The sequence below is a fragment of the Elgaria multicarinata genome, chromosome 4, assembly GCF_023053635.1.
Source record: "Elgaria multicarinata webbii isolate HBS135686 ecotype San Diego chromosome 4, rElgMul1.1.pri, whole genome shotgun sequence".
Lineage (NCBI taxonomy): Eukaryota > Metazoa > Chordata > Lepidosauria > Squamata > Anguidae > Elgaria > Elgaria multicarinata.
Genome location: NC_086174.1, coordinates 133,687,125 through 133,711,548, shown reverse-complemented (window position 1 = coordinate 133,711,548; position 24,424 = coordinate 133,687,125). Strand labels below are relative to the sequence as shown.

The following is a 24,424-nucleotide window of genomic DNA, read 5'->3' as shown; positions in this document are numbered from 1 at the left end:
AGTAGGGGAATTTCTATTATGGAAGCATGCTTTGCTAATTCAGAAAATGCTTCCGTAGTAAACTTACATGCTCAAGAGACAATTGTCTTCAGAAAATCAGAATAACTGCTGCCATTAAGTTTTATTGATACTTGTGGTATTGTGCTGCTTTGTTCTGCATGGAATCCAGAGGCTGTTTCCAGCATAGTATTATTATCAAAGCATTGGCTGATGCTTTGACCCGTGTATCAAAGCATCAGCCAATCAGTTGTTTTCCCCATTTGGTGTTTAGTTAGGACTTGAAAGCTTAGTTCCTCCTCAGTTCTTGTATTTTGGTATTTCCATTGGGTGTTCTAGGCAAAAAGATAAAAAAATAATAATGTAACTTTACAGCTCGAGTGTTCTGCAGTATGAAAATTCGAACAGTTCAAGAATCTTGATTGGTATGTTATACCAATTTGAAATTTCATTGATTAAGCATTGAGATATATCCCTGAGCCAAACTTGCAAATATACTGCTCGCCTTCATCAGATAGAAACTCTCAAATAAATTTCCTGTGTTATCCTATATTTTTGGGATGGAATAGATATTTAGATACTAATCCTTCTTTCAGATTGATTGAGATCCAAAATTGGTTTATTTTACATCACAATGCTGTAATACATATAAAAATATACTTTATATGATAAGGTTGCACAATGCACATTGTGCAACTTTATCATACAAAATATATTTTTCAATAGAAGAAATTGAAAAAGTGTATTCAGTGCCTTGCAAATGGGCCCTTATGGTATTAAGGGGTAAAATTTTCTCTTCATCAAATGTAAAATCATCTCTCCACCGCCCAGCCTGCATTTGTTTAGTGTCTGCATAGATCAAACAGCAGGTGGACTCCAGCATTTCAGAAATAGTTCTAATGAAAGGAATGAAGCACCCTAAATTGAGAATCTGTATATATCTCCTGCTAATGCTATCCGTTAATCATTGTCCTCCAACTTCTTAATTGGAGTAGTTGACTTTATGATCTCATGTCCTTCACCTCCAATTTTGTTACTCTTTGTACAGACACCTTCACTCCTTTCTTCAACTCAATTCTACCGGTCTTTGTCAGTCCCTTCATGGTGGCATATCAGTTACATCTCTTGAGATCTAGCCATCGAGCACCATTATGCAGTAGAATTCTGTTCCCTTCTTCACCAGTTTTGTTGCTGAGCAAGAGATAGCCACAGGAGCTTGGATTCTTTATCTCTGACATGGAGGTGCTACTCTAAAAAGGAACAATAGAACCCGTGCCGCCTTCAGGTTGGGTACAAGTTTTCTGTGTCTGGTTGGTTTATTTTAAAAGTTTCAAAGCAAGGGGGAAGTCTTTGCATGTGCCAGTGCCGGGAAGTGCGTGGAGAGCTGTGGATTGCCCTGCCCCACCAAGAGATGGCATGATTGGGGCTCCCCAAGTGCTTGCCAGCACAGGATTATTTCCCCTGCCAGTGGAGTCCTGCTCGACTAGAGCAGCTAGGGTTTCTGCAGCTCTTGCCTCTCAACTCTGCCGGCAGGGAAAATAATCAACTGAGCCCACCACATGACACAATAACCAACAGTTGTGCAGAAAAACAACTCTGCAAACCATTGGTTATCTCCGTTGTTTATTTTTTGGGAAATAACCAACCGTGGCATGGTTTTTGCCCGACAGGCAACCAATGTTGACTAATGGGTCATCCGAACTGAGCCATTCTGTGTGTTGACTTGTGTTAATTTAATTTTTAAATAACTGAACATGGTTGTTCCTTAACACTTGAATATCACTAGTATAGTCAAGGGATTTAAAATCTACTCTGAGGACTTGTATTTAGAATTAATACACAGGGCATGATTGGCTTGTGGGAGAGATGGTTGAATTTTCAAGTAGTAGGTCCTGTATTGGTAAATCAGTTTTTCTGTATTCTTTTTTTCTCAAGACATTTCCTGTTTTTATTAGGGCATGTCCTATGAAATTTATATTAAGATTACTGTTCATCTTTCTTGCTTGATCTTGTAAGCTTTCCCTTCTATTCAAGTATGCTCACTGTATGAACTCAACATATACTTGTCTGTGTGCTGATAATGTCAGTTATACAGATGCTAGTATTATTGCAAGACTTCATGGTAGCTACTAAGCAATGTGTTTTCCAGATACTTTTTATGGTTCTTTTCATTTGCTGAGTAAATAAGACAACTGGTTGCTGCAGTTCAACAAGGGAGATATAATTAAAATAAAGGATTCATTGAATTTGGTGGGTTGCAATTTCTAGAATCTTCTTGCAAGTTCTAAAAAATATGGGGTTATATCCAATCAATCTTTCTCTTCCCCTCTTCAGTACTCTGTACCCTGAAAAGCCTGGTCAGCAGTAGCTGTGTCTCAGGGAACTGCAGTGTCAAGAGGCAATTGCCCCAAATCCAAATTTGAGCCAGAAGAGGCTTTTTGGGGGTACAGGGAGCTGTAGGCGTGAGGAAGTGAAGTAAACTGTTGGTTGCATAAGCTGCCTTACCTTTGTGCAACCATTGGATAGATCACATCTGTATTACATGTACATTTCCTATGAAATTGCCTGTTCAGTATTCTAACTTCTATTTTTTACTTTTTGTAGGTTCGCTCTGTGGATGAAATGAATCATGAGTTTCAAGCTCTTGCACTAGAATCTCGGGGAATGGGAGAGGTAAATATTTGTAGGTGAAATATTATAGAAAAGATTATTTAGAATTTATAACCACAAAATTGGCAAACAAGCATTTAAAAGAAATCCTGAATAACCATCACAATAATTTTAAAATAATCACTGAAGTTAAGAATCTACAACCAGATAAAATAACCTGCAACCAGATAAAATAATCTGAAACCATAATTAAAATGTGCAATCAGCCTGTAAGGAATATTTATTGGGGGGGGGGAACCAAGCTTTTCCTAATCTCCAAAAATGCAGTAGTTGTAGGGGGCCTAACAATCCTTAGTAAGCTAGAGCATTTTAGAGAGAGTGCCTTGATTTATGTCTTCAGTCCGAAAAAGGAGGGGCAGAGTATAGGGCTTGCTCTGCATATCTGAGAGCAAAAATCATGTATTTATTTATTGGAAATGGAATGGAAGCCAATGCAGCTGGTGAAGCACTGGAATCTTATGATTTTGACCCATCCCAGTTAGTAGCCTCTCCGCTCTCTTGAACTTACTAAAGTTTCCATCTTTAAAGGAAGCACTATGTCTACTACATTGCAGAAATGTATGGCCAACTGGGAGGCCATCAGAATGTAGGTGACTGTTTCCAAGCTTTTTCTATCCAGATAGGGGTTGCAGCTGGTATAGCAACAAAAGTGCCCCTAGCTAGCGACAGTGATGGATCCAGGAGCTCCCCTACTACAAACCTAAACTTTAAAGTGAATGCAACACCCCACCCCACCCGGGACAGGTTGAACACTGCTCAATCAGGCAGGCAAACTACCTACTAACAGTACGTCCATCTTGTTTGAATTGAGCTTCAGTTTGTTGGCCCTCATCTATTGAGCTGCTCAGGCACTGTTCCAAGAGATCCACTGCATCAGTTTGGTTAGATGAAAAGGAGTGATAAAGCTGGATGGCTCCTGCATGTTGATGACATGGCCTGTGGAACTCCATGATATAATTGCCACAGAACAGAGCATTAATCCTCCAGCACCACTTTCTGGAAATTGCTATCCAAATATTGGATGTCTTGTTTAATTGATTATGTGTAAGCCACTCTGGGAGACTTTTGGCTGAGGAGCAGCATAAAAATACTTCAAATAAATAGGAACGGAACCGCTGTAAAGCAGCGTCCCCAACCCAGACAACTGATCCAGATGGATACCATGGTAGATGGTACTGAAAGCCATTGACAAGTCCAAAAGAACCAACAGGGTCATGCTCTTCCTGTCTCTCACCTGAGCAAACGTCATCCCACAGAATGACCAGAGCAGTTTCTGTCCCAAAAATGGGCCTAAAGCCGGATTGAAATGGATCTGGACAAATGGGACCCTTTGAATTGGATCTAGATATAGGTAGGGGAGGAGTTGTTTCTTGAAGTATGCAGACTGTCAGCTGTTTAGGGGATGCTAACAGCATTTTAAGCTGTGCCAAGAAGTGAACGGGCAGCCGGTGCAATTGAGCTAGAATTGGAGAAATGCGATCCCTGTGACTTAGGCCTGTCAGGAGGTGAGATACAGGATTTTGCATTGGCTGCACAGCTCTATGTAGATCACACCCGTCTCTTTGAAAACTCATCCTCAGTTTGTTAGTTTTAGAAGGGTTTAGAGTTGCATACTTCTGTTTTCATTAATTTAAACTACGCATCTAAATAAGGTGCAGGCAAATTCATGGCACTGGCGGCAAAATAATATGGTGGTTTGCTCCCAAATTTTCACGCTAAACTGTTACTGAGTGGTAAAAAGGTCAAATTTAGCTTTTTCTCAAGTAACTTGCTGTTGAAAATCAGCAAACTGCTAATTTTTTTGTCAATGTCAAATGTGGTGGTGCAGCAGCAGGAGTACAGCCCTTGGGAGCAGTCTGAAAGGTACAAAGTAGCCCCCAGACTCCCCAAAGTTGCCTATTCCTGAGCTGAATAACTTCTCCCAAAAGCATTTTTCTGTACTTCATTTTTTGTGAAACAAAATTTTCCATAATCTTGAGTGCATAATGTGACAGTGTTTTAAAATCGGCTGTAACTAAAGGGTGTCATTTTTGGAAAAAGCATTTTCAAAGCTAACTTGTAGAGGTTGCAGGAAAAGCCTCCAGAGTATTACCAGCTTGATTAGTCTGAACTCACAAGTTACTGAAAGGGTGAGGGTGGCAAAGAGATTTCTCAGATTGAGTTTTTCCATGATCAGTTCGGTGTACACTGCTACGTGTTCACGATGGGGAATGTACCAAAGGAGATCTAAGAGAAGCGTGCCCAACAGGCAGACCCTCAGCATGCTATCTTTCCCTACCTTCCCCATATTCCAAACTGATATTTGGACCCAGGTACAGGTTGCCTGAATTCCCTAGTGTTTGGAAAGGATTGCTTACTATTGTATGGCCTATCCCCACCTCTGTATTTGTGAGGAACAAAAATAGCTTAGAGCTTTTATGAAATGCTTTCTCACAATTTGCATCTCCATTTACAGGAGACATATTGGAGAAGGCCATTTCATCAGTTTTGGGGAATGAAGATGGACATTACTGAATAGTTTTGGGCCGTGGGGTGGGTGGTTAGATAGCTACGCTGTTTTTACTTTCATGTAGCATGGCAAAGCAGCTACTCCCCCTTTCTTTGTGGGTAGGGCATCAGGTAAAGAGGTCCATGCTTCAAAATCAAATTTTCTACATTTGTATACACAGCTTTTCTTTCATTGTAATTCTTCCATTACGTAAGTAGAGAGCAAACGCCTCTTACAGAGGAAAGCATCTACTTCATTTGAACACAAATGTGTAATTGTGCACATGGTTTGCAGCCAATCTCTTTAACCCAGAATATTTTAATATACTGAAATAGTTGACATATTTTCCTGGATTTAGAATTAGTAACTTGGAAACCCCATGTCTGTGCAGAATGGGATGTGAAGTAGAGCTCCATATCTATTTTGTGATTTTACCAGCATATTTGTAAAAGGCTGCATGTTATGTGCTTAACTTTCAAAATCACCCAGAGGGTAATGAATCTTCATATTTTGGGAGTGGGCAGAGGATGTCAGCACTTCCTGTTAAATTTGAATTAGTAATTCAGAAACCTCGTATCTATATAGAAAGTGATGCTAAATAAATCTCCATACATTGTAAGTAAACTAAATCTACTTTACGTTGGGTTGGTTCCAGATATTTGCCTACGGAAGGGAACAGGCAGAACTTGGCTTTCTTGCTCTCATCCTCCCCACTATCCCCCAGAGCTCCTTGAAGATGTTCTCTCAAGGGAGTGGGCTCTGACATGAGAGACTGGGGAAAGAGGGAGATGACAGAAAAATCAGTTGGAGATGCCTCCTGCTCCTCTCTGCTGATTTTCTGCAATCTCCCCCATAGACACTCATGTCATAGCCCACTCAGAAGGTAATGAGTGAATCATCAGAACCACAGCCATTCTATAAAATAATTTAAGATTGTAAAACAACTTAATTTTTGTGAACTGCCCAGGGAGCTTCGGCTATTGGACAATATAAAAATGCAATAAATAAATAAAATATTGATAGTTACAGGATTTTTATTCTTTCCCCTGTCAAAAATGGTACCGATGGCATTAGAATCTATAAACAACCTTATGACTGAGTGGAAAATGAATACTAGGAAGAAGCGTTCGCTCAAGGACCAATAAACCTTTGTAATTTTTGGGAGTTCGTTATAGGTTACACTATCATTCCCCTAAACTAGCTATTATCAGGCAGGTATACTGGTTTTGAAGTGTAAAACATATTAGTTTTAGCCCTGGTGTTGCAAATAAATAATTTGAATTGTGCACATTTCAGTAAAGGGTGTTAAAATGGCTGTGTATGCACATCATTGTAGCCCATGGTGGTTCACAATGCACCGTGAGTTGCTACTGCATCCACCACACGATTGGGCAACAGCCCAACGTGGGTGTGTTGCTTGCCTGCTTGCCCCCCCCCCCCCCCCGTCCTCCAGCCTGCATCACAGGAGGCCTGGCAGCAGACCCATCTTGTCTGTCGCAAGTCCCACTTCACAGTTGCAATCAGGGCCCGGTCCCTTTTTAAACAAGTTCCCAATTTTTTATTGCACAAGCACAGGAATGGGAAAAAATTTCTGCATTTCTCCATAACCGGGGAGTGTGTGCAGATGGCTGCTCTTTTTTATTTTCACTATGCTGCACAGGTGTGCAGTAGCAGGAACCAAAGGATACCAACTTCCCCCACTGCACCTTTGCATGTTGCCCAAACATGCAGGGATGCAGCTGGGGAGAGCCAGTATCCTGCCCCGCAATTTCTGCCTCTGTTTTGTTGCTATCACCTGTCAAAAGTGACAGCTGTCAAAAGCAAGGCAGAGACAGTGAGCCCTTTGGGGAGGTGGGAAAGCATCCCATTTCTACTGAAGAGGCGGGGGCAGGACAGGGAGGGGTGGGAGGACGTGCCTTTCCCGTGCCTGGTACCTCCGCTTCTCTAGAAGAAACGGGACACTATTTTTGTTTTGTTTTTTCATTCTGATTTTGTGCAGGATCAGAATGAAGAAATTTAAAAAATGGAAATGGGGAGAAGTATTTAACCAAGTGTGGGAGACACACACGCGGGTGCTGTCCTGCCTCAGCATGAAGGGGATCCCGCAATTAACTGGATGTTGAAGATTCTTATCCTTTCTCTCTCCCCCCCCCTTTGCAGGTATAGGTGGGCAATTTAAATACCCCTTTGTGCCAGGGTGGGTCACCACCTCTGGGGGTTCCCACACTTGGGCATCCACCTTCCCTGCTGCCCCACAGCTCAAATGAAAAAAAGGTTGTTCCCCAGTAACTTGACATAGATGCTAATTAGACTCCAATACTATCCAAAGTTTTATGTACCAGTGTATTTACTACTAAATTTAGGAATGTATCACTTAATGCAACATCTCATTGAGCTGATTCACACGATCACCATGGGTTTTCCTAATCACCTGACCACAGCATGACTTGTTGGAGGGGGAAACAACCCCTCAAATATGGGTTATTTGAGGGTTGTTTTCCCCTCCAAAAGCCATGCTGGCTGGCTTCGAATAACATGACTAGCTACACCCAGGCACGTGACAAGTGGCACCCGGCATGTGCCACAGCGTAAACAAACCACTGTGGCTTGTTTAACCCACAGTGATTGTGTGAACCAAATAACTGTTTCATTGCCATGAAGTGGAGATGTTGCTGATATCTTCCCATAAACACCTCTTTTATGCAAGATTGCGTAAGTATCAATTTACTATAACTGAGAATTAATCAGTATTTAATGTGATATTTCCTATCTAAACAGCTGCTACCTGCCAAAAAATTTTGGGAACCAGATGATCCTGCAAAGGATGGACAAAAAGGCATATTCCTTGGTGATGAATGGAGAGAAACTGCCTGGGGAACACCTCGTAAGTGTTGTGCATTTAAAGAATGCATGATCTGAACTGAACTCATTTCTGAAATTAAGTTGGTGGGGAAGGATCATACTTATGTTCGTGATCTGAAAATCTGCACTATTCTACATTGATGTATGTTATACATTGCTAACTTTTCATGCCTTCTTTTTTTAAAAAACAGACCACTCTATGTCCCAGCCTATTATGGTTCAGAGAAAGCCTGTTTTTCATGGAAACAGTGAAGTAAATGCTGTCCTATCTCCTCGATCAGAGAGTGGTGGTCTTGGTGTGAGCATGGTAGAATATGTGTTAAGTTCTTCTCCAGCAGACAAATTGGACTCCCGGTTTAGGAAAGGAGCTTTTGTAAGTAACTTGGTTATGTCAAGAAAAGTGATCATAGACTATCCAAAGCTATACCACCCATCAGGTTTCACTGGTTCTCCAGTGTAGTTCAGGACTAACAACTTGGATTCTTGTTCTAATTTGTGGGAGGCAGCACTTTGTGTAGGCATGAATATTTCCTGTATTGCATGTACATAGACAAGAATAGTACACATGTGACTCTGCTCCATGCTACTTTTGTGAAAGTGATTCACTTCAAAATAAAATCCATGATCCAAAGTGCTGCATGCAGAGCTCCCATGAGCTTTTGCAGAGGTCCTCTGCCCCTGGAAAGCAGTTCCCAAAACCCGGGTTGTATGTTAGAGGAACAAAGTATTTTCATAGTTAAGTCTGCATGTTAAATTTATCTTGTCTTTGCTTTAGCTGAAGGAAGCTTTATACTCTCTTTTCATTATTTGAGGCCGTGACATGAAGAGCTATTTGATGGGCTTATTTTGATTAGAATAAAATTGCCCTTTTTTTGATGGGCTTATTTGGACTAGAATAAAATTACCTTTTTTTCGTACAAGTTCATAGGGTAAATATAAGCTATTTTAGCTTCACATGTTTTACAGAATATGACATTAGGCTAGGGTAATGTTAATGGGTTGGATCCAGAGAGTCTATAAGTGGAATTCCATTTTTGCTGTTTTCCCCAAATCTGCTTGAGAAAGTTGGAGGGAGACACATGAGGCTGCCGAGGGAAGAGGAAATCAACAAAACCCATCCTCCTTCCCCTTTCTGTGAGTGGAAGGTTCCCTTGGGTTGCCAGCCCTTCCATAAATGGAAGGAACCCTTCCTCTCCAAGGCCATTATTTAACTGCACCCCTTTACCAAAGGTTGGCGTATTTTATTTATTTATTTATTACATTTTTATACCGCCCAATAGCCGAAGCTCTCTGGGCGGTTCACAATAGCCGAAGCTCTCTGGGCAATTCATTCTGTCAGTTCATATACTGACAATATGTTTTGTATAAGATTTAAACCTGACAAGGTATCTTATTAAATGCAATTAGATTTTATGGTGTTTATATGCAGTATAGTGTAGAATTAGGGTAGTTTGTTGTGCTGCTTTTGTGCTGTTAAGGTTCAGAATCAAACATTCTTTTTCGTCAGGGTACTAGAGAAGCTGAAACAGATGGACCTGAGAAAGGAGACCAAAAAGGCAAAGCTTCTCCATTTGAGGAGGACAAAAATAGAGATCTTAAACAAGGAGATGATGATGTTACTAAACTAAATGGCAGAGGTTTGCCAAATGGAATGGATGCCGATTGCAAAGATTTTATGTAAGCCTTGATTTTTTCTAAAGATGACAAGCATATTTTACCAAGCTTACCAAGTTTTTCATTTACTAATTTTATTTGTTCTACTTTATTTTGCATTATACTTGACACCTTCATATGTGCTGTGTCTCATGAGACAAATTCAGTTTTCGACTAATGTACTGTCTGTTTTGCTATAAAATAGGTGTGGGAAACCTGGATCGCTTTAGATCAGGGTAGGGAATTATTTTCCAGTGGGGACCTAGATGACCCAGCCCTCCATGGGCAGAAGGATATCAGAAGATGGGCCATGACACTTATGTCATCTGGTCCCTGGCTGATACGCTGGGACCTGGCTTCAAATTACCTGCACAAATTAGCAAGAGCATAAGTAGAGTATTTAATTCTGAAAGCATATTTGGTAAAAGTTGTTTCATACAACTTTACGGCAAGAGTCCAAGCTGCTTCCTCTTCAAGATACAATCTCACCTCAAATTTCTCAGCAAAAATCTGCATTACCTTATTATGTATAGCTGTTCTTAGTGGAAAGAGAGCTTAAAATTGGTTATGCTCACAATGGGTCTTATATGTAGATTGGTTAATGATTTGACCATATCTAGGCCTAGCATGCTATTGTCCCCCCATGAAATGTGCTCTGGGCCTTCTGTTGCACACACTCTTTGTGGTGATGTTTCCAAGCATTACTTAGCAGGCATTTGGTACTCAATGGCTAAGCATTGCTTAGTTTCTTCAGCTTCTTACTAGTGTCAGAGTCAAGGACAAAAGCAGCAGCTTTACAATAGACACTCACCTTTTTGAGCATGAAGGTGGGCAATAATATCTGAAAGGTGAGCAAAGTGTTGGGTTATTGCCAGAACTTTTCTCCTTCTGGAACTCTGTTTGTGCTCAGAAACAAACACACATCACGCAGGTCTTACACAGCAGAGCTGGTTTATTTCCTTCAGGCTTCTGTGCAGTTCAATTCAGATCAGTTCAGATCAGCACACTGAGGCATACACAGAGAGCAGTGATCATAGAGCAGTGATCAGTAAGCAGTGATCAGTTCCATTTTACACAAGTGAGAAACTATATACACATCTTACACAATTCTTATCTACATTACATACAGCTGTGATGAGGCTAACTTAGAATCTTGGCAAGGTTCCCAGAACAGCCTCTATCTCAAGGTAATTGCCCACAGATAGACTTTCTCTGTTTAACCCTGAGATAGCCATACACACACAATTTTAATGACTAAGCAAGTATTTCTTTTCATATACTTAACAGTCCTCCTCTTGCGCATGTTGTTTAAATTGTGTTACAATCTGAGACCCAGCTTTAAAAGCATCTCTTTGTGTTTTACCATTGATACTGGTTTTGTGAATAAATCAGCCAACATCATTTCAGATGGACAATATTCAAGCTTAATCCAGCCCTTCTGAATTATATCTTTCACATGAGAATAACGAACATCCACATGTTTAGTTCTTGGTTTACACTTTTCAGATGTAGCCATACTAATACATGCCTGATTATCCTCAAATATGGTTACTGGTGTCTCAATTTCCAACCTTAGATCAGCAAATAATTGTTTATACCACTCAATCTCATTACAAGCCAGAGATAAACTGATATATTCTGCTTCTGCACTAGAGGTTGCTACACAATTTTGTTTTCTTGTATACCAATCAATCAAAGATCGATTGTAAAAGAATGCTGCTCCACTGGTAGACTTTCTATCAATTGCGTTAGCCCAGTCAGCATCTGCATAAACACAGAAATTTCCATCTTTGTGTGTAGATATTTCCAATTTGTGATTGATTGTACCTTTTAGATATCTCAATACACGTTTTACAGCTGTCCAATCAGTTACAGAAGGTTTTGTCATTTTTCTGCTTAAAAGATTTACAGCAAATGTAATATCTGGTCTACTTAGGTTTGCTAGATAAAGTAAACTTCCAATCACACTCTGATATTTCTGTATGTCTTCCATTTCAGTACTGTCTGTCTGATTTTGAAAATCAGTGACCATAGGAGTGGCAACAATTTTACAATTCTCCATGCTGTGTTCTTCCAGCAATTTTTTAATTTTGCCACTTTGTTCAATCAGAAATGACCCTGTGTTAGAATCTTTTGAAATTTGCATTCCCAAATAACTTTTCACTGAACCAAGGTCTTTTAACTCAAAATGTCTTTGCAGCTGGTTTACAAATGTGTTTTTCTGTTCTTCTTCATTAAAAACCAGTAACAAATCATCTACATAAATCAGCAAATACACTACATTTGAACCATCCTGTTTTGTGTACAAACAATGATCAGCTTTGCTTTGTTTAAAACCCATTTTGATCAATACATTGTCCAGTTTCTTATTCCAACACCTTGCTGCTTGCCTCAAACCATATATGGATTTTTTCAATTTACAAACTAACCCTGGATTTTTAACAAAACCTTTTGGTTGAGTCATGTAAATTTCCTCAGTTAAATCTCCATATAAGAAAGCTGTTTTGATGTCAAAATGAAATACATTCAATTGTTTTTCTGCTGCAATTTTTAACAAAAGTTTTACACTTGAGTATTTTGTTGTAGGTGCATAAACTTCTTCAAAATCTATTAGATATTTTTGAGCAAATCCTCTTGCTACCAATCTTGCTCTGTAACGTTCCACCTGTCCTTTCTCATTTTGTTTTACTTTGAATACCCATTTACAGGTAATGGCTTTACGACCTTCAGGTAAAGGTACTAGCTCCCACGTTTCATTTTTTTCCATTGCTCTGATTTCCTCTGACATTGCTTCATGCCAGCCCTGAGCTTTTGTAGGTTCCATCTCCTGAATTTCCTCAAATGAAGTAGGTTCATAGGCTATTAGTAAAGCTCTATGAGAAACCTGTTTGCTTTGGTATTCATCTGAGTAACGAATTGGAGCTTTGCGTTCCCTTTCTGATCGTCTTGGCATAGTTACAGGCATAGTTTCCTCCTCTACAGTTTCTTCCCCCTCCCTCTCTTGCTGAGATTGTTCAGGAATTTCTTCTGTTTCTACAGCTTTCTGTTCTACAGGCAAACTTACATACTGTTTTGTTTCCTGCATTTGTTCATGAAAAACTACATCTCTGCTCACAATTACACTTTTGTGATATGGAGACCACAAACGATAGCCTTTTGTTTGTGTATCATATCCCAACAGTTTACATTCCAAACCTCTTTGAGCTAGCTTTCCTGGTCTGTTTTCTTTCTGAATATGAGCAAAACATTTACTTCCAAAAACCCTTATATGTGACACTCTAGGTTTTCTGTTGTAAAACATTTCATATGGGGTTTTTTCATGTACAGAGTGGTAAAGCCTGTTTAACAAATAATTTGAGGTGGACAAAGCTTCTGCCCAGAACAGATTAGACAATCCTGACTCTTTCAGTAGAGCTCTTAACATGTTCTGCAAGGTTCTGTTTTTCCTTTCTGCAACTCCATTTTGAAATGGTGAATATGGAGCAGTAAGGTTATGTTGTATACCCTCATCACTGAGGAATTTTTTAAATTGGTTGCTAAGAAATTCACCTCCCCGGTCCGTTCTTAGATTAGCTATAGGTTCTTTAAATCTATTTTTACTCCACTTAACAAAGGCTTTGAACTTTCCAAAAGTTTCACTCTTCTGTTTTAACACATACACAAATCCAAATCTACTGTAATCATCAACAATAGACAAGAAAAATCTGTTTCCTCCTTGACTTGTCTCAAAAGGACCTGCAAGATCTGCATGAATTAATTCAAAAATTCTTTTTGTTGTTCTCTCACTATGTTTTGGAATGTTTGACTTATGACACTTGGTTTCACTGCATACATTACATTCTACATAGTTAGAACATGGTTTGATTTTCACCCCTTCACACAATTCTGGAATCTTAGAAATTGTTTTATAGTTAGCATGACCAAACCTTTTATGAGTTAAATGGATACACTCTTGGTGTGGTTTGCAATTGGCTATTGTTTTTGTTGTGACTTTGCTGGCTACAACTTCATTTTCTGTACAAGTATTAATTACATACAAAGATTCTTTCATTATTCCCTGCACACACACCTTGTTTCCCTGTTTTATAGTACAATTTTCTTCAGTAAAACAAACCTCATACCCCATTTCTGTTAACTGAAACACACTTAGAAGGTTTGTTTCTAATTCTGGTACATATAAAACACTTTGTAGTTCAACTCCCAGACAATCAAAATATACATTACCCACACCACAAATCTGGATTTTTGTTCCATTTGCAAGGGTAACACATTTTTGCTCTGAAGTAGAAGTTTCCAAGGTTACAAATGAAAGTTTGTCTTTTGCCATACTTATTGAAGCCCCAGAGTCCAAAAACCAAGGATTTATTGTTTCTTTGACTCTTGCTAGAAGACACTTCTTTGTTGATTCAGTTTCATTCATGTTGTTTTCTTCTCTCCACTTTGCTGTCAACAGCTTCTTCTTCTTCTTGTTGCAATCCCGCCTTAAGTGTTCTGTGGAACCACAGTTAAAGCATTTCCTTGCCTTTAATGCAGCCACCACATCAGAAGATTTATGGCTTTGTTGAAATTCAGCCACAGGATGTTTAAGGCTCTGTTGTTTTGAAGCTTGTCTTCTTTCATAGGTTTCCAGTAGTTTTCCAGCTACATACTCAAGGGTTAAATTTTTCTCCTCTTGACTTTCCATCATGGTGACAACCGCGTCGTACGATGAATCAAGACTTGACAAAATCACATAGACTTGGTGTATAGTTGTAAACTCCATCCCTCGTGCCCTGAGTTGATTGAAGATTTCTCTCATGCTTTTCAAATGGTTTGACATAGACTCCCCTGGTTTCAGCTTCATTCCATACAGTTTCCGGGTTAGAATTACTTTACTGCCCGCTGTTTCTCTTTGATATACAGCTTGTAGCGCATTCCAGCACTCTTTTGATGTATTCAAAAACTGAATGAAGGAAATTTGAGAGTCTTCCACAGCTAATGCAATAACTGCCATTGCTTTTGCATCATCCTTAAACCATTTAGCATTCTGTGGATCTGCTCTATCTGGTGGATCCTCTGTGACTACATACCACAGTTCAGCCTGAATCAGATACATTTGCATTTTGTAAGACCATAATGCATAGTTAGAGTCATTCAGCTTTTCTAACAATTGATGCAAACCAGACATATTAGCTCCTGCCATTCCCTCTGCTTTAGGAATTGGTATCTCACCGTCCTCCTGCTCAGAGTCCTCCTCAGAGTCAGCCGACTGAGATTTTTCCTCACTTTGCAGCACTGGCTTTAGCTTGATGTCTTCCTTCATCAACAGTTTTCTGTTTTAGCAGACTCCTGGTTCTGGTTCTGATACTGCACCGTTCCCACCAAGTTCTGGTTCTTCTGCCTGGGTTAGGCTGGCGTAGGCTTCCTGGACTGGACTGGGCCCATAACCTTTGTTGGGTTATTGCCAGAACTTTTCTCCTTCTGGAACTCTGTTTGTGCTCAGAAACAAACACACATCACGCAGGTCTTACACAGCAGAGCTGGTTTATTTCCTTCAGGCTTCTGTGCAGTTCAATTCAGATCAGTTCAGATCAGCACACTGAGGCATACACAGAGAGCAGTGATCATAGAGCAGTGATCAGTAAGCAGTGATCAGTTCCATTTTACACAAGTGAGAAACTATATACACATCTTACACAATTCTTATCTACATTACATACAGCTGTGATGAGGCTAACTTAGAATCTTGGCAAGGTTCCCAGAACAGCCTCTATCTCAAGGTAATTGCCCACAGATAGACTTTCTCTGTTTAACCCTGAGATAGCCATACACACACAATTTTAATGACTAAGCAAGTATTTCTTTTCATATACTTAACACAAAGTTGAAGCATATCTCTCTTCGTCAACATAATTATAAATGGGAAGTTTATACTTAGGGGAAAAAACAGGTTTTTTCCCATATTTTGCAAAAGTGCCATTGACTCTGGTTTGCTCTCAGTGTTATATAGTTTTTCCATTAGACTATTCAGTTCATACGTTTGTCCGTTTACTTCCGATACAGTGACAAGTGGAACCAGCAACAAAATGTTGTTGTGTATCCTTGCTCTTTAAGAAGTACTCATGACAGCGTGTCAGCCATCCAGCCATGCCCTCTAGGATACAAGCAAGCCAATTAACTTTTTCTCTCCCACCTTCCCATTTTCTTTTCTGGTTTTCTTCAATTGGCACTTAACATTCTGTAGCTCCTGGAGACGGCTGAACATGTCCAGTCTTCCTTGGGCTGTTTTTGCACTCGAACCACTGAGTTCGCTATTACAGGAAATGATAAATAAGTTTCATTTTCAAACATTTCAAACTCTTTGTTTAGCTGTTTATAACAACTGCATGCTATTTTCTTGTAGTTCAATCTGAAGATTATTTTAGTATTAAACTCTTAAATAAAAGGTGTACATTTTCCTCGTTCCATTATTTAAATAATTACCTTTATAAAAGCTGACATCTGTTTCCCCCCTTCCTTCCTTCCTTCCTTCCTTCCTTCCTTTCTTTCTTTCTTTCTTTCTTTCTTTCTTTCTTAAGCAGTCGTACTCCTGGGAGTCGGCAAGCCTCCCCAACCGAAGTAACTGAACGCCTGGGGCCTAACCCAGGCACTGCTGAAGGATTGGCTTCTCTTCCTAATCCTGCAACCCATAAGCCATTGGTGGAAGAATTTTCAAACTCTGAATCTCAGAATCTGGATGCTATGGAACAAGTGGGTCTTGATTCTCTCCAGTTTGATTATCCTGGAAATCAGGTACAAATGGACTCTTCAGGAGCTACTGTGGGACTCTTTGATTACAATTCACAGCAGCAGGTTAGTGTTTTTATACAGCCACATTAAGAGTGGGAATACAATGTTATGACAATCACAGGCTGCCACTGAAAATAGCAGTCCCTGTGTTTGAACCAAAGACTTAAATATAACATGAAAGACTTTGCATCGTGTCTATTTCCCACATCAGTTCTGCATTACTGGCTGGCAGGGAAGTAAACAATATGATAACCTCAGGTCACAGGCAGATCTAACAGTAAATGCGTGAAAGTATGCAACAGAGGGCTGCCGTTTATTGTAATATGTAACTCTGCCCTGGTATCTCATAATAATGCATTCTGCCTTAATTTTAAAATTCATGCATTGTGTTGGACCGTTTTATGAATAGAACTCCAAGGAATAGTCCTTAGACAACTGTACGAATAAAACTATACAAGTTCATTGTCTAAATTATAATGTTGGGGTGCCTTCTAAAATACAGGGGTTTAAATTGTTCCCTCTTCTTAGCTTTTTCAGCGGACTAATTCTCTTACTGTCCAGCAGTTAACAGCAGCCCAACAACAACAGTATGCATTGGCAGCAGCAGCACAACAACCACACATAGGTGAGACTTTTTTCAAAGTATGTTTGCTTCAAACGTCAAGTAAAACAACTGGCAATGTACAATGCATACTTCCCTGTTAATGAAAATCTTGTTAGTTTGGGCTGGAGTAGGTAATTGATCAAAATCAACATGTTGATATCTAAAACTAAATACGTAGATTGGGTTGAGATATCACAGTGATAACCAACATGGAAGGTCAGCTTGCGCAACAGAGCTTCTCCTCCTCATTCCCATTGCACACCCCCCCCCCACTTCCACCTTTTGAGAGGATCAGGGGGAACTAACAAACATTATGGGCTGTATCTTACACTGGAGGAAATAGCCTGGAATCAGGAGCCCTGTCAATCTTCAGCTATGGGCGGTATATACATTAAATAAATAAATAAATAAATAAATAATCTGACTTTTGTCCCACTGCAGATGGGACAAAAGGAAAGGAAGATCCATTGTGTGAGCTGCACTCTGATCGTGCAGCATTGACTAGCATCCTTGGATTTTAATTGCTTTAAAACGTAGATGACAAGTGTATGGTTTAAAGCAGGGATAGCGAATGTTTATGACAATTTTCGGGGCCTCATTGGCATGTTGTACTTTCTTTCTGGCCTTAGGGGCACTTTTTACTTTTGGGAGGGGACACAAATACATTTTTTTTTGCCCCCTCCCTTTCCAGGATTTCCACTTTGCTGGTACCCCTTCCTCCTCCTCCCACTTCTCCATGCTTGGAGTTCCCTTCCCCCACTGGCTCTCCTTCCTTATTCCTGTCCCTGCTTCTTCTGCCTCTCGCTATCTTCATTGTCACCTGTGTTGTTCCACCGCACTTATCCCACTTCTGCCTCTGTCTCCTGCCGCACTCATCTCTCCTGCTTCCTAGCTGCTGAGTGTGGTGGGAGGTGTTGGGGGAACAGTAGGGTGGGGGTGGGGACTACGGTAGTCCTGCCTGGCAACAGTTTGACAATCCCTCATTTAAAGATTTCTGTTACATCAATATGATATATAATATTTTGAACTTACAGAATGCGTTATTTTAATGTATTTAGGGTTGTAATCCAATGCTGGCCATCTACCAGCAGAACAGATTTCTTCTTCCCTCCTGCAGCAGCCCACTGTGCATGTCCCAAATCTGCCTTGGAGAGTTGGAAGTGCCTCTGGAGCAGATTTGGTAGACACAGTGGGATGCACAGGGAGGAGAGCAATGGCAACTCCCCTGATTTAACCCTTAGGATTTTTTAGAGATATCAACAGAAATTCAGAACTATGAATACTTTTGGGCAGTAGAGCATGAACCTGGCAGTTAAACAACAGAAGTGAGACATAAATTTGCATTAATACCTTCTGAAACCCCATCAAGAGTATGTGACATAAATTTACAACTTTTATGGTGTAATAGTATACATGGTGTCTGTTTTTGGTGAAATTATCTTTTTGTTACTTTTTGTTACTGTAACAGGTGTATTTTCGGCAGGCTTGGCTCCAGCTGCTTTTGTGCCAAACCCATACATTATCAGTGCTGCTCCACCAGGTGCTGACCCATACACAGCAGCGGGTTTAGCTGCAGCAGCTACATTAGCAGGTAAGATAAATAGCATTACCCAAATTAATTGCAGCAATCTCTTTTTTTCTAAAAATGTCTAATTTGGAAGTCTTTCTTTCCATATATCTAGTGTCGTGCATAAGCCAGCAAGATTTTACAAGAAGGCTGGGATATTCAAGTTTTAAAATAGCTGTCCCTAGATTTCAAGTCTTGAGAACTAGCATGGATCCTTTCTCATCTCAGTGATCCTTTCATATTTGATGCAAGAATGATTCCTTCGTTCAAACACTATACCTTCAAGCATCAGTTGTCTTTCTTCAAGGAAATTGCCTTCCTTTATTTTCTGCAGCCTTTTCAGCTAATTTCTGAGGGTGATCATGCACCCCCATCTACCTGTCCGGTCCCCACTGGGAGCTCGCAGATTTAATGGAAGCATAGGCCGTTAATCTCTGTGTTCAGCTTAGCTTTCTGCAGTTGAGTGAGGAAGAGTACAAGGACTTGGGAGCCCAAGAGAAATTGGAGTGGAAATACCAGGGACTACATACATGGGTCTCTTTAGCTTTTTCAAGTGGGGAGAGCTGCATATGCAAACTGATGGCAACAGCATGTTCTGACATCTCTGTGGATGTGCAATCCTGACCTCTGTAAGCTTAAATGGATACTTTGAGGCTAGATAAGTGAGTTTGCTGGCTTGGGGACGAGCATAGTATTTACCCTGGACGAGAAGGAACATGGCACTATCCTTGCAAATTGCACTACCATTATTCACTAGCATGAATATGTGCTTGATCTGCCTAATGTAGAATCAGTGTTGTTTTAATGATGATTCTCATTGTACCCACAACCATAGGCCAGCCTGTAAAAGAGATGTTCCAAGTCCCCTCCCTGGATATTCAGGGGGGAATCCGCACGTTGTACCGAGATCGCTTCTAAGCGACCCCAGTGCGGCGTGAAAGTGATCATGTAACTTGCCTTTGGAAGAGCTGACGAAGAATGTCCTTCCCGCCGCCACCCACAGACCTCCTCGCCGACCGGCGAGGAGAGCTCGGCTGAAGAAGGCAGGGTGGAGATCGCTCTCAACCCCGCCTTCTTCAGCCGAGCACTCCTCGCCGGTTAGCGAGGAGGTTTGTTGGTGGTGGCGGGAAGGACGTCTCTTCGTCGGCTCTTCCAAAGGCAAGTTACATGATCGCTTTCACGCCACACTGGGGTCGCTTAGAAGCGATCTCGGTACGACGTGCGGATTCCCCCCAGCTTTCAGTTGAAAAAAACAAACTAGCTTTTTTTTGGGAGGGGGGAACGGGGGGAAAAAAGAAAAGAAAAACGCAAGCACTGTTTATTTATTTATTTATTTGATTTATATACCGCCCCATAGCCGAAGCTCTCTGGGCGGTTTACAGAAGTTAAAAACCAGTGACCATTAAAGAACAATTAAAGAACCAGTGAACAATTGCTCATTTTAATTGCTCACTTTATTGGATCAATTTTAAGCACTGTAAATTACAGGGGCAGGGTCAAGGGAATCCCGATTGGGACTGCAGTGTTGGGCAGAAGGTTAAAGACCTACTAACCCCACAAACACAAATGCCTGGATTGAATCCCCTTTGCTTACTCAAGAGTAAAAAAAAAGAGGGGGGAAAGTAATTTGTAGGTTGGCCTGTGTGTGAGAAGGGGGGAAGAGAGATTTTCCTATTTTTTATTTATTTTATTTTTATTTTTAATCCTGGGGGTGTAGGAGAGTATGTGTGTGAGGGTCTTGGGGTGGCTGGGAACCCCTGGCTTCTTGGTGATTTTTATTCCTATATCATATTTTGGTGTCTTGGGGTGTATGGGAACAATTGTGGATCGGTGGGGGCACTGAAGTGCCCAGCGCCTTGCTGATATTCTACTTTCCCCACCTTTCCCCCCATTTTCTCCCTCCACCTTTCCCCCCTAGTTTTTAACTTGCAAAACTGAGGTTGTGGGAGTGTTCGCGGGGATTTATGGTGATAACACCAAATTAAACAGGAACACTTTCCAGACAAGTAAGCATTTATTGATTTCAGTGGGAGAAAGAGAAAGACATGCTTAATCCTCCCACTAAAATCAATGGCATGTAAAAAAAATAATACTTGCATTTGGCTGATTTGTGCTGGAGATGCTTTTAAAAACACCTGTGCCCTTTTACTTGCACTTCTTCATTTATTGTGTGCTGAAAGTAGGGTTCAGTGGTTCCTGGTTTTTATATTAGTAGCCCTGGTCTACTTGCTGTTCTGTGGAATGGGAGGGTTTTTTGCGCACCTTCCATTTCCCCATCCATTTCTCCTTGCCTCACTCATATGAGCTTGTGTGTCTAGGCTGCATGAGTGCAGGAAGGCTGGTGGGAATATTGCAGAAAGCTCGCTCAAATCTGTCATGGCGTGTGTCCTATACGGGTTTGCTGAAGATGGGAGAAATGTGTCTGCTTTGGACGCTATGGGGATCCCTCGTCATGGATGCTGCACTTTTGCAAGGAAGTATAATTCCCATTATATTAATGATCTAAACGATTTTTTAGACGTGAAAAGAAAGGTTTAGACAAATGGTCGTTTCTGGCAAATAGCCCTGGCTCTCTCAATATCGGTATATGTCCCTTTTTTTCTACATCTGCTTCTGGCTGTGCTTGATTACCTTCCTATGAGAGGGTAATTCTTTCACTAATTCTTCTGTCAAGAGCACAGAAGCTGTTCTCTCAGACCATTTAGAGGGGGCAGGAGGCAAAATCTGGCGTGTGTGTGTGTATGTGAAGAATCACTTCACTACAGGATGCTGGGTCTTGTGTACATGTGTGGTTTGTTTTGGCACAGCCAGTGGAGGTTGCTCTGTTCTCAAGGCTTTGGAAGGTACATTTACTGCGAATCATATTTGTATGTGCAACTGTTTGCTTGTTTGTTTGTTAGGGCCAGCAGTGGTCCCTCCTCAGTATTATGGCGTTCCTTGGGGAGTGTATCCAGCCAACTTGTTTCAGCAGCAAGCAGCAGCTGCAGCAAACAACACAGCCAATCAGCAGGCTGCATCACAGGCACAACAAGGACAGCAGCAGGTAAACTCACCTGAAGACAGTTGAGAAATAGTTGCCTTTCTGTACAGTTTGCCCTATAGAAGAGTGTACTGTTGTGGGGAAAATATTAGCATGTATAATAGCACACAGCTTGTGTATTTGTCATGCTAGACAGCAGTCTGTATTGAATTCATAAGCCTGTGATCTTCCCATTTTCAAATGGTCGGCGGTTTTCAGTTCTTCACGTCCCAGGGAAAAAGGCAGCTAGTTTTGGGAAAAGCTCCTTCTCAAGTTCAGAAGGTAAGAGTCTGGCTTTGAACCATGAAGGTAGCTGCCCTTTTTGCACTGAAAGAGGACAGGCCTCTCCCTTTGCTCTCGTCTAGTTTGACTTCAGGCAAGCTTCAGCTGGGTTCTGTGGGCTGGATTCAGTGGTGGCCATCTGCCAGTGGAATGGAAACCACTGGCAGGATGGATTTCCTCTCCTGCAGCCCTATGTGGCCCCCCAAATTGCTCTGAATGTTTGGGGGACCCTGCAGAGCTGATTTGGGCAATGTGCAAGGAGCTACAGTGGAAAGAGCAAGGGGAAGTCCTGTTGCACAAGTGGATGTCTGTTCACACAGTGTTGGATTTAAGCCTATGTTTGCAAGCCTGTCAAGCCCGCCCCACACCAAAAGCAGCAAAGACCAAATCGAGAAAAGAGCAGAGAAGGGATAATTCCTATTCAAACCATCCTCCTGCTCTAACCTTAGCATGTTTGGAAGTGAAGGAGAATCCTGTTGATCCCTCTCCACCTGAGCTCTGCCTACAGGCCTCTCTGAAGGGCGTGCAGTTGGGCTGCAGATGCATAAGCATATCTCCCAGAATAGCTGATCAGCATCAGCACTTTTGCATGCCTTTATTCTGCCGCTGCCACCCTCTGTCCACCCAGCAAGGGCCACGGAGGAGTCTTGAGCAGCTTTCTAAACGGTGTCTTCTTGAACAGGAGCATGAAATCAGTCTTTGTAATCGCATGTAATGCTCACAAGGTATCCCAAAGATGGCCACCAGTGGGAAGAGTATCTACTTTGCCTTTTGTACAGTAGATTAAGATGAGACTGGCCCTACTGCCTTATCTGGGTCCATTCACCTATCTCTTTTCCCATCTTCCTTCAGCCTATTCACAGAGGGGATAATAGTAATAACTGCCTTCCCAGACAAGTGCCTTTACAATTCCTTTCCCTCTCCTCCCCTTCCCCATGATAGAGGAGATTGTCATGCTAAATTGGGCCTCTGCTCCAGGGTTAGAAGACCCAGGTGGAAGGCTCCTTAGATGTTGGTTAGATTTATTTGTTTAAAGCCAAGGTAACCACATAACAACACTGTTTAGAGCATGAAATGGAAACATGTTGATAAGAACTTGCTATTTGTAGTGATTTCAGTAGCTTTGGGGTTTCTCCAGGATGGTCAAATCCCAATACTCCATGCAGGCACATTGCATCCTTTCAGCTCTTCTTCCTTCCTTGCCTCTCAGGTACACACCCATCAATTCCTGAGAGCAAGTTCTCTTGTCAACCATTCTCAGATGTATAGGGTACCTATTTTGAACCTAAATATTGTTTTTAAGGGTGGGTGGGTGGGGCGATGATAACTCTCCCCCCCCCCATCCCGTAGGGGTAGCCCTGCAAGATTCTTACTCTGAAAAGTGTCTTTCTAGTAACAGTTTGATCTTAATGCATCAGGTGTCTGAGTTTGGAGTCCTGTTGCTGGAAAAGGAATTCCGTATTTCTTACTAGAATAAAGTAGTCTTCAGGCCTGATCTATCTTTGTTTCCAAGGTAAACATGGTCTTCTCTCAAGCACTTGCTCTTCTATCCTGTCCATGGTCTGCCAGACCATGAGAGAGAGCCATGTGAAGAGCTATCATGTACCAACTCTATTCACAGTACAGGTCTCTGCTTCTCTGGCATTCTGGTTTGGGGGAAATATCAACCTGAGCTTTATTTTAGAAGTTGGCAGGTTGTTGAGGGCTGCTCCACCGCATAGTCCTCAGTTCTCATGTACTGAGAGAGGGATGATACAAGCTTAGTTCCTCTTGATACCATTCTCTCTACACCTAGAACTATTTCCTGACAGCTCTTTTAAAAGTTGGATCAGGTTTTTCAGGGGGAGGCCTGTTGTTTCAGTGAGTTTTTTATTCTCTGCAGTGTTAGTGTAAGAGCTGCTAATGTCTGTAGAACGTCCCGGTTCCATTTATATCGGGCTTTTCCCAACACTAGCTGCCACCTTTCGACAGAGAAGAACAGAAATTCACCGGGAAGTTAGAATTTCCCTTTTTACCTGCTCTTCATTGAGACTTATTTAACCTTATTTGGTCTGATTTGTTAATTAGTTTAGTGCAAAGGTGTTGCATAAATCATTCACACATGACACAAAATGAATGCTGCAGCAACATTGCTATATACGTATTTCTGGGTTGTATCCAAAGGTGGCTTTGCACTTAACCTGCTTGAGTAGGGGTATTTTTTTGAAGATAATTATCCAGCCCACATATAATTTATTTCATATCACTGAAAAAGTTTCAACGAAAATGTGTTTGAGTGACATAAAGTGATGTAGTAATAGAAGTATGCTGTTTTTTAAATGAAATTGATTGATCAATGTTATTATTCTCTCAGTTTTCTACTTCAATTTTCTGCACCTTATTAGAATGAGTTGGTACATCTTAGGCCAGGTGCAGATGTAACAATCCTAGGCTCCTAATCATGGTTAGGTTCCCTTTCCGTTTGACTCCCCTTTTCAGAGTTAATTGGTGTAGTATTCTGTCTCCATGATAATT

The 24,424-nt window shown here is 41.0% G+C and overlaps 1 protein-coding gene across 14 annotated transcripts in view; it reads left to right on the top strand.

Moving 5' to 3' along the window:
• PUM2 (pumilio RNA binding family member 2) overlaps positions 1 to 24,424 on the top strand; it is a 70,519-nt gene that overhangs the window by 10,043 nt on the left and 36,052 nt on the right. For 7 of the 14 annotated variants that reach the window (XM_063125213.1, XM_063125204.1, XM_063125205.1 and 4 more), the window contains 8 exons: positions 2,602 to 2,670; positions 7,934 to 8,039; positions 8,209 to 8,390; positions 9,525 to 9,694; positions 16,228 to 16,501; positions 16,967 to 17,063; positions 18,511 to 18,633; positions 21,510 to 21,652. In XM_063125213.1, coding sequence (XP_062981283.1) covers positions 2,620 to 2,670; positions 7,934 to 8,039; positions 8,209 to 8,390; positions 9,525 to 9,694; positions 16,228 to 16,501; positions 16,967 to 17,063; positions 18,511 to 18,633; positions 21,510 to 21,652 — 1,146 coding nt within the window. In that variant the 5' untranslated portion in view covers positions 2,602 to 2,619. Of the gene's footprint in view, positions 1 to 2,601; positions 2,671 to 7,933; positions 8,040 to 8,208; positions 8,391 to 9,524; positions 9,695 to 16,227; positions 16,502 to 16,966; positions 17,064 to 18,510; positions 18,634 to 21,509; positions 21,653 to 24,424 lie in introns of those variants that run through there. The other 7 variants (XM_063125212.1, XM_063125211.1, XM_063125201.1 and 4 more) reach the window with 3 other exon arrangements.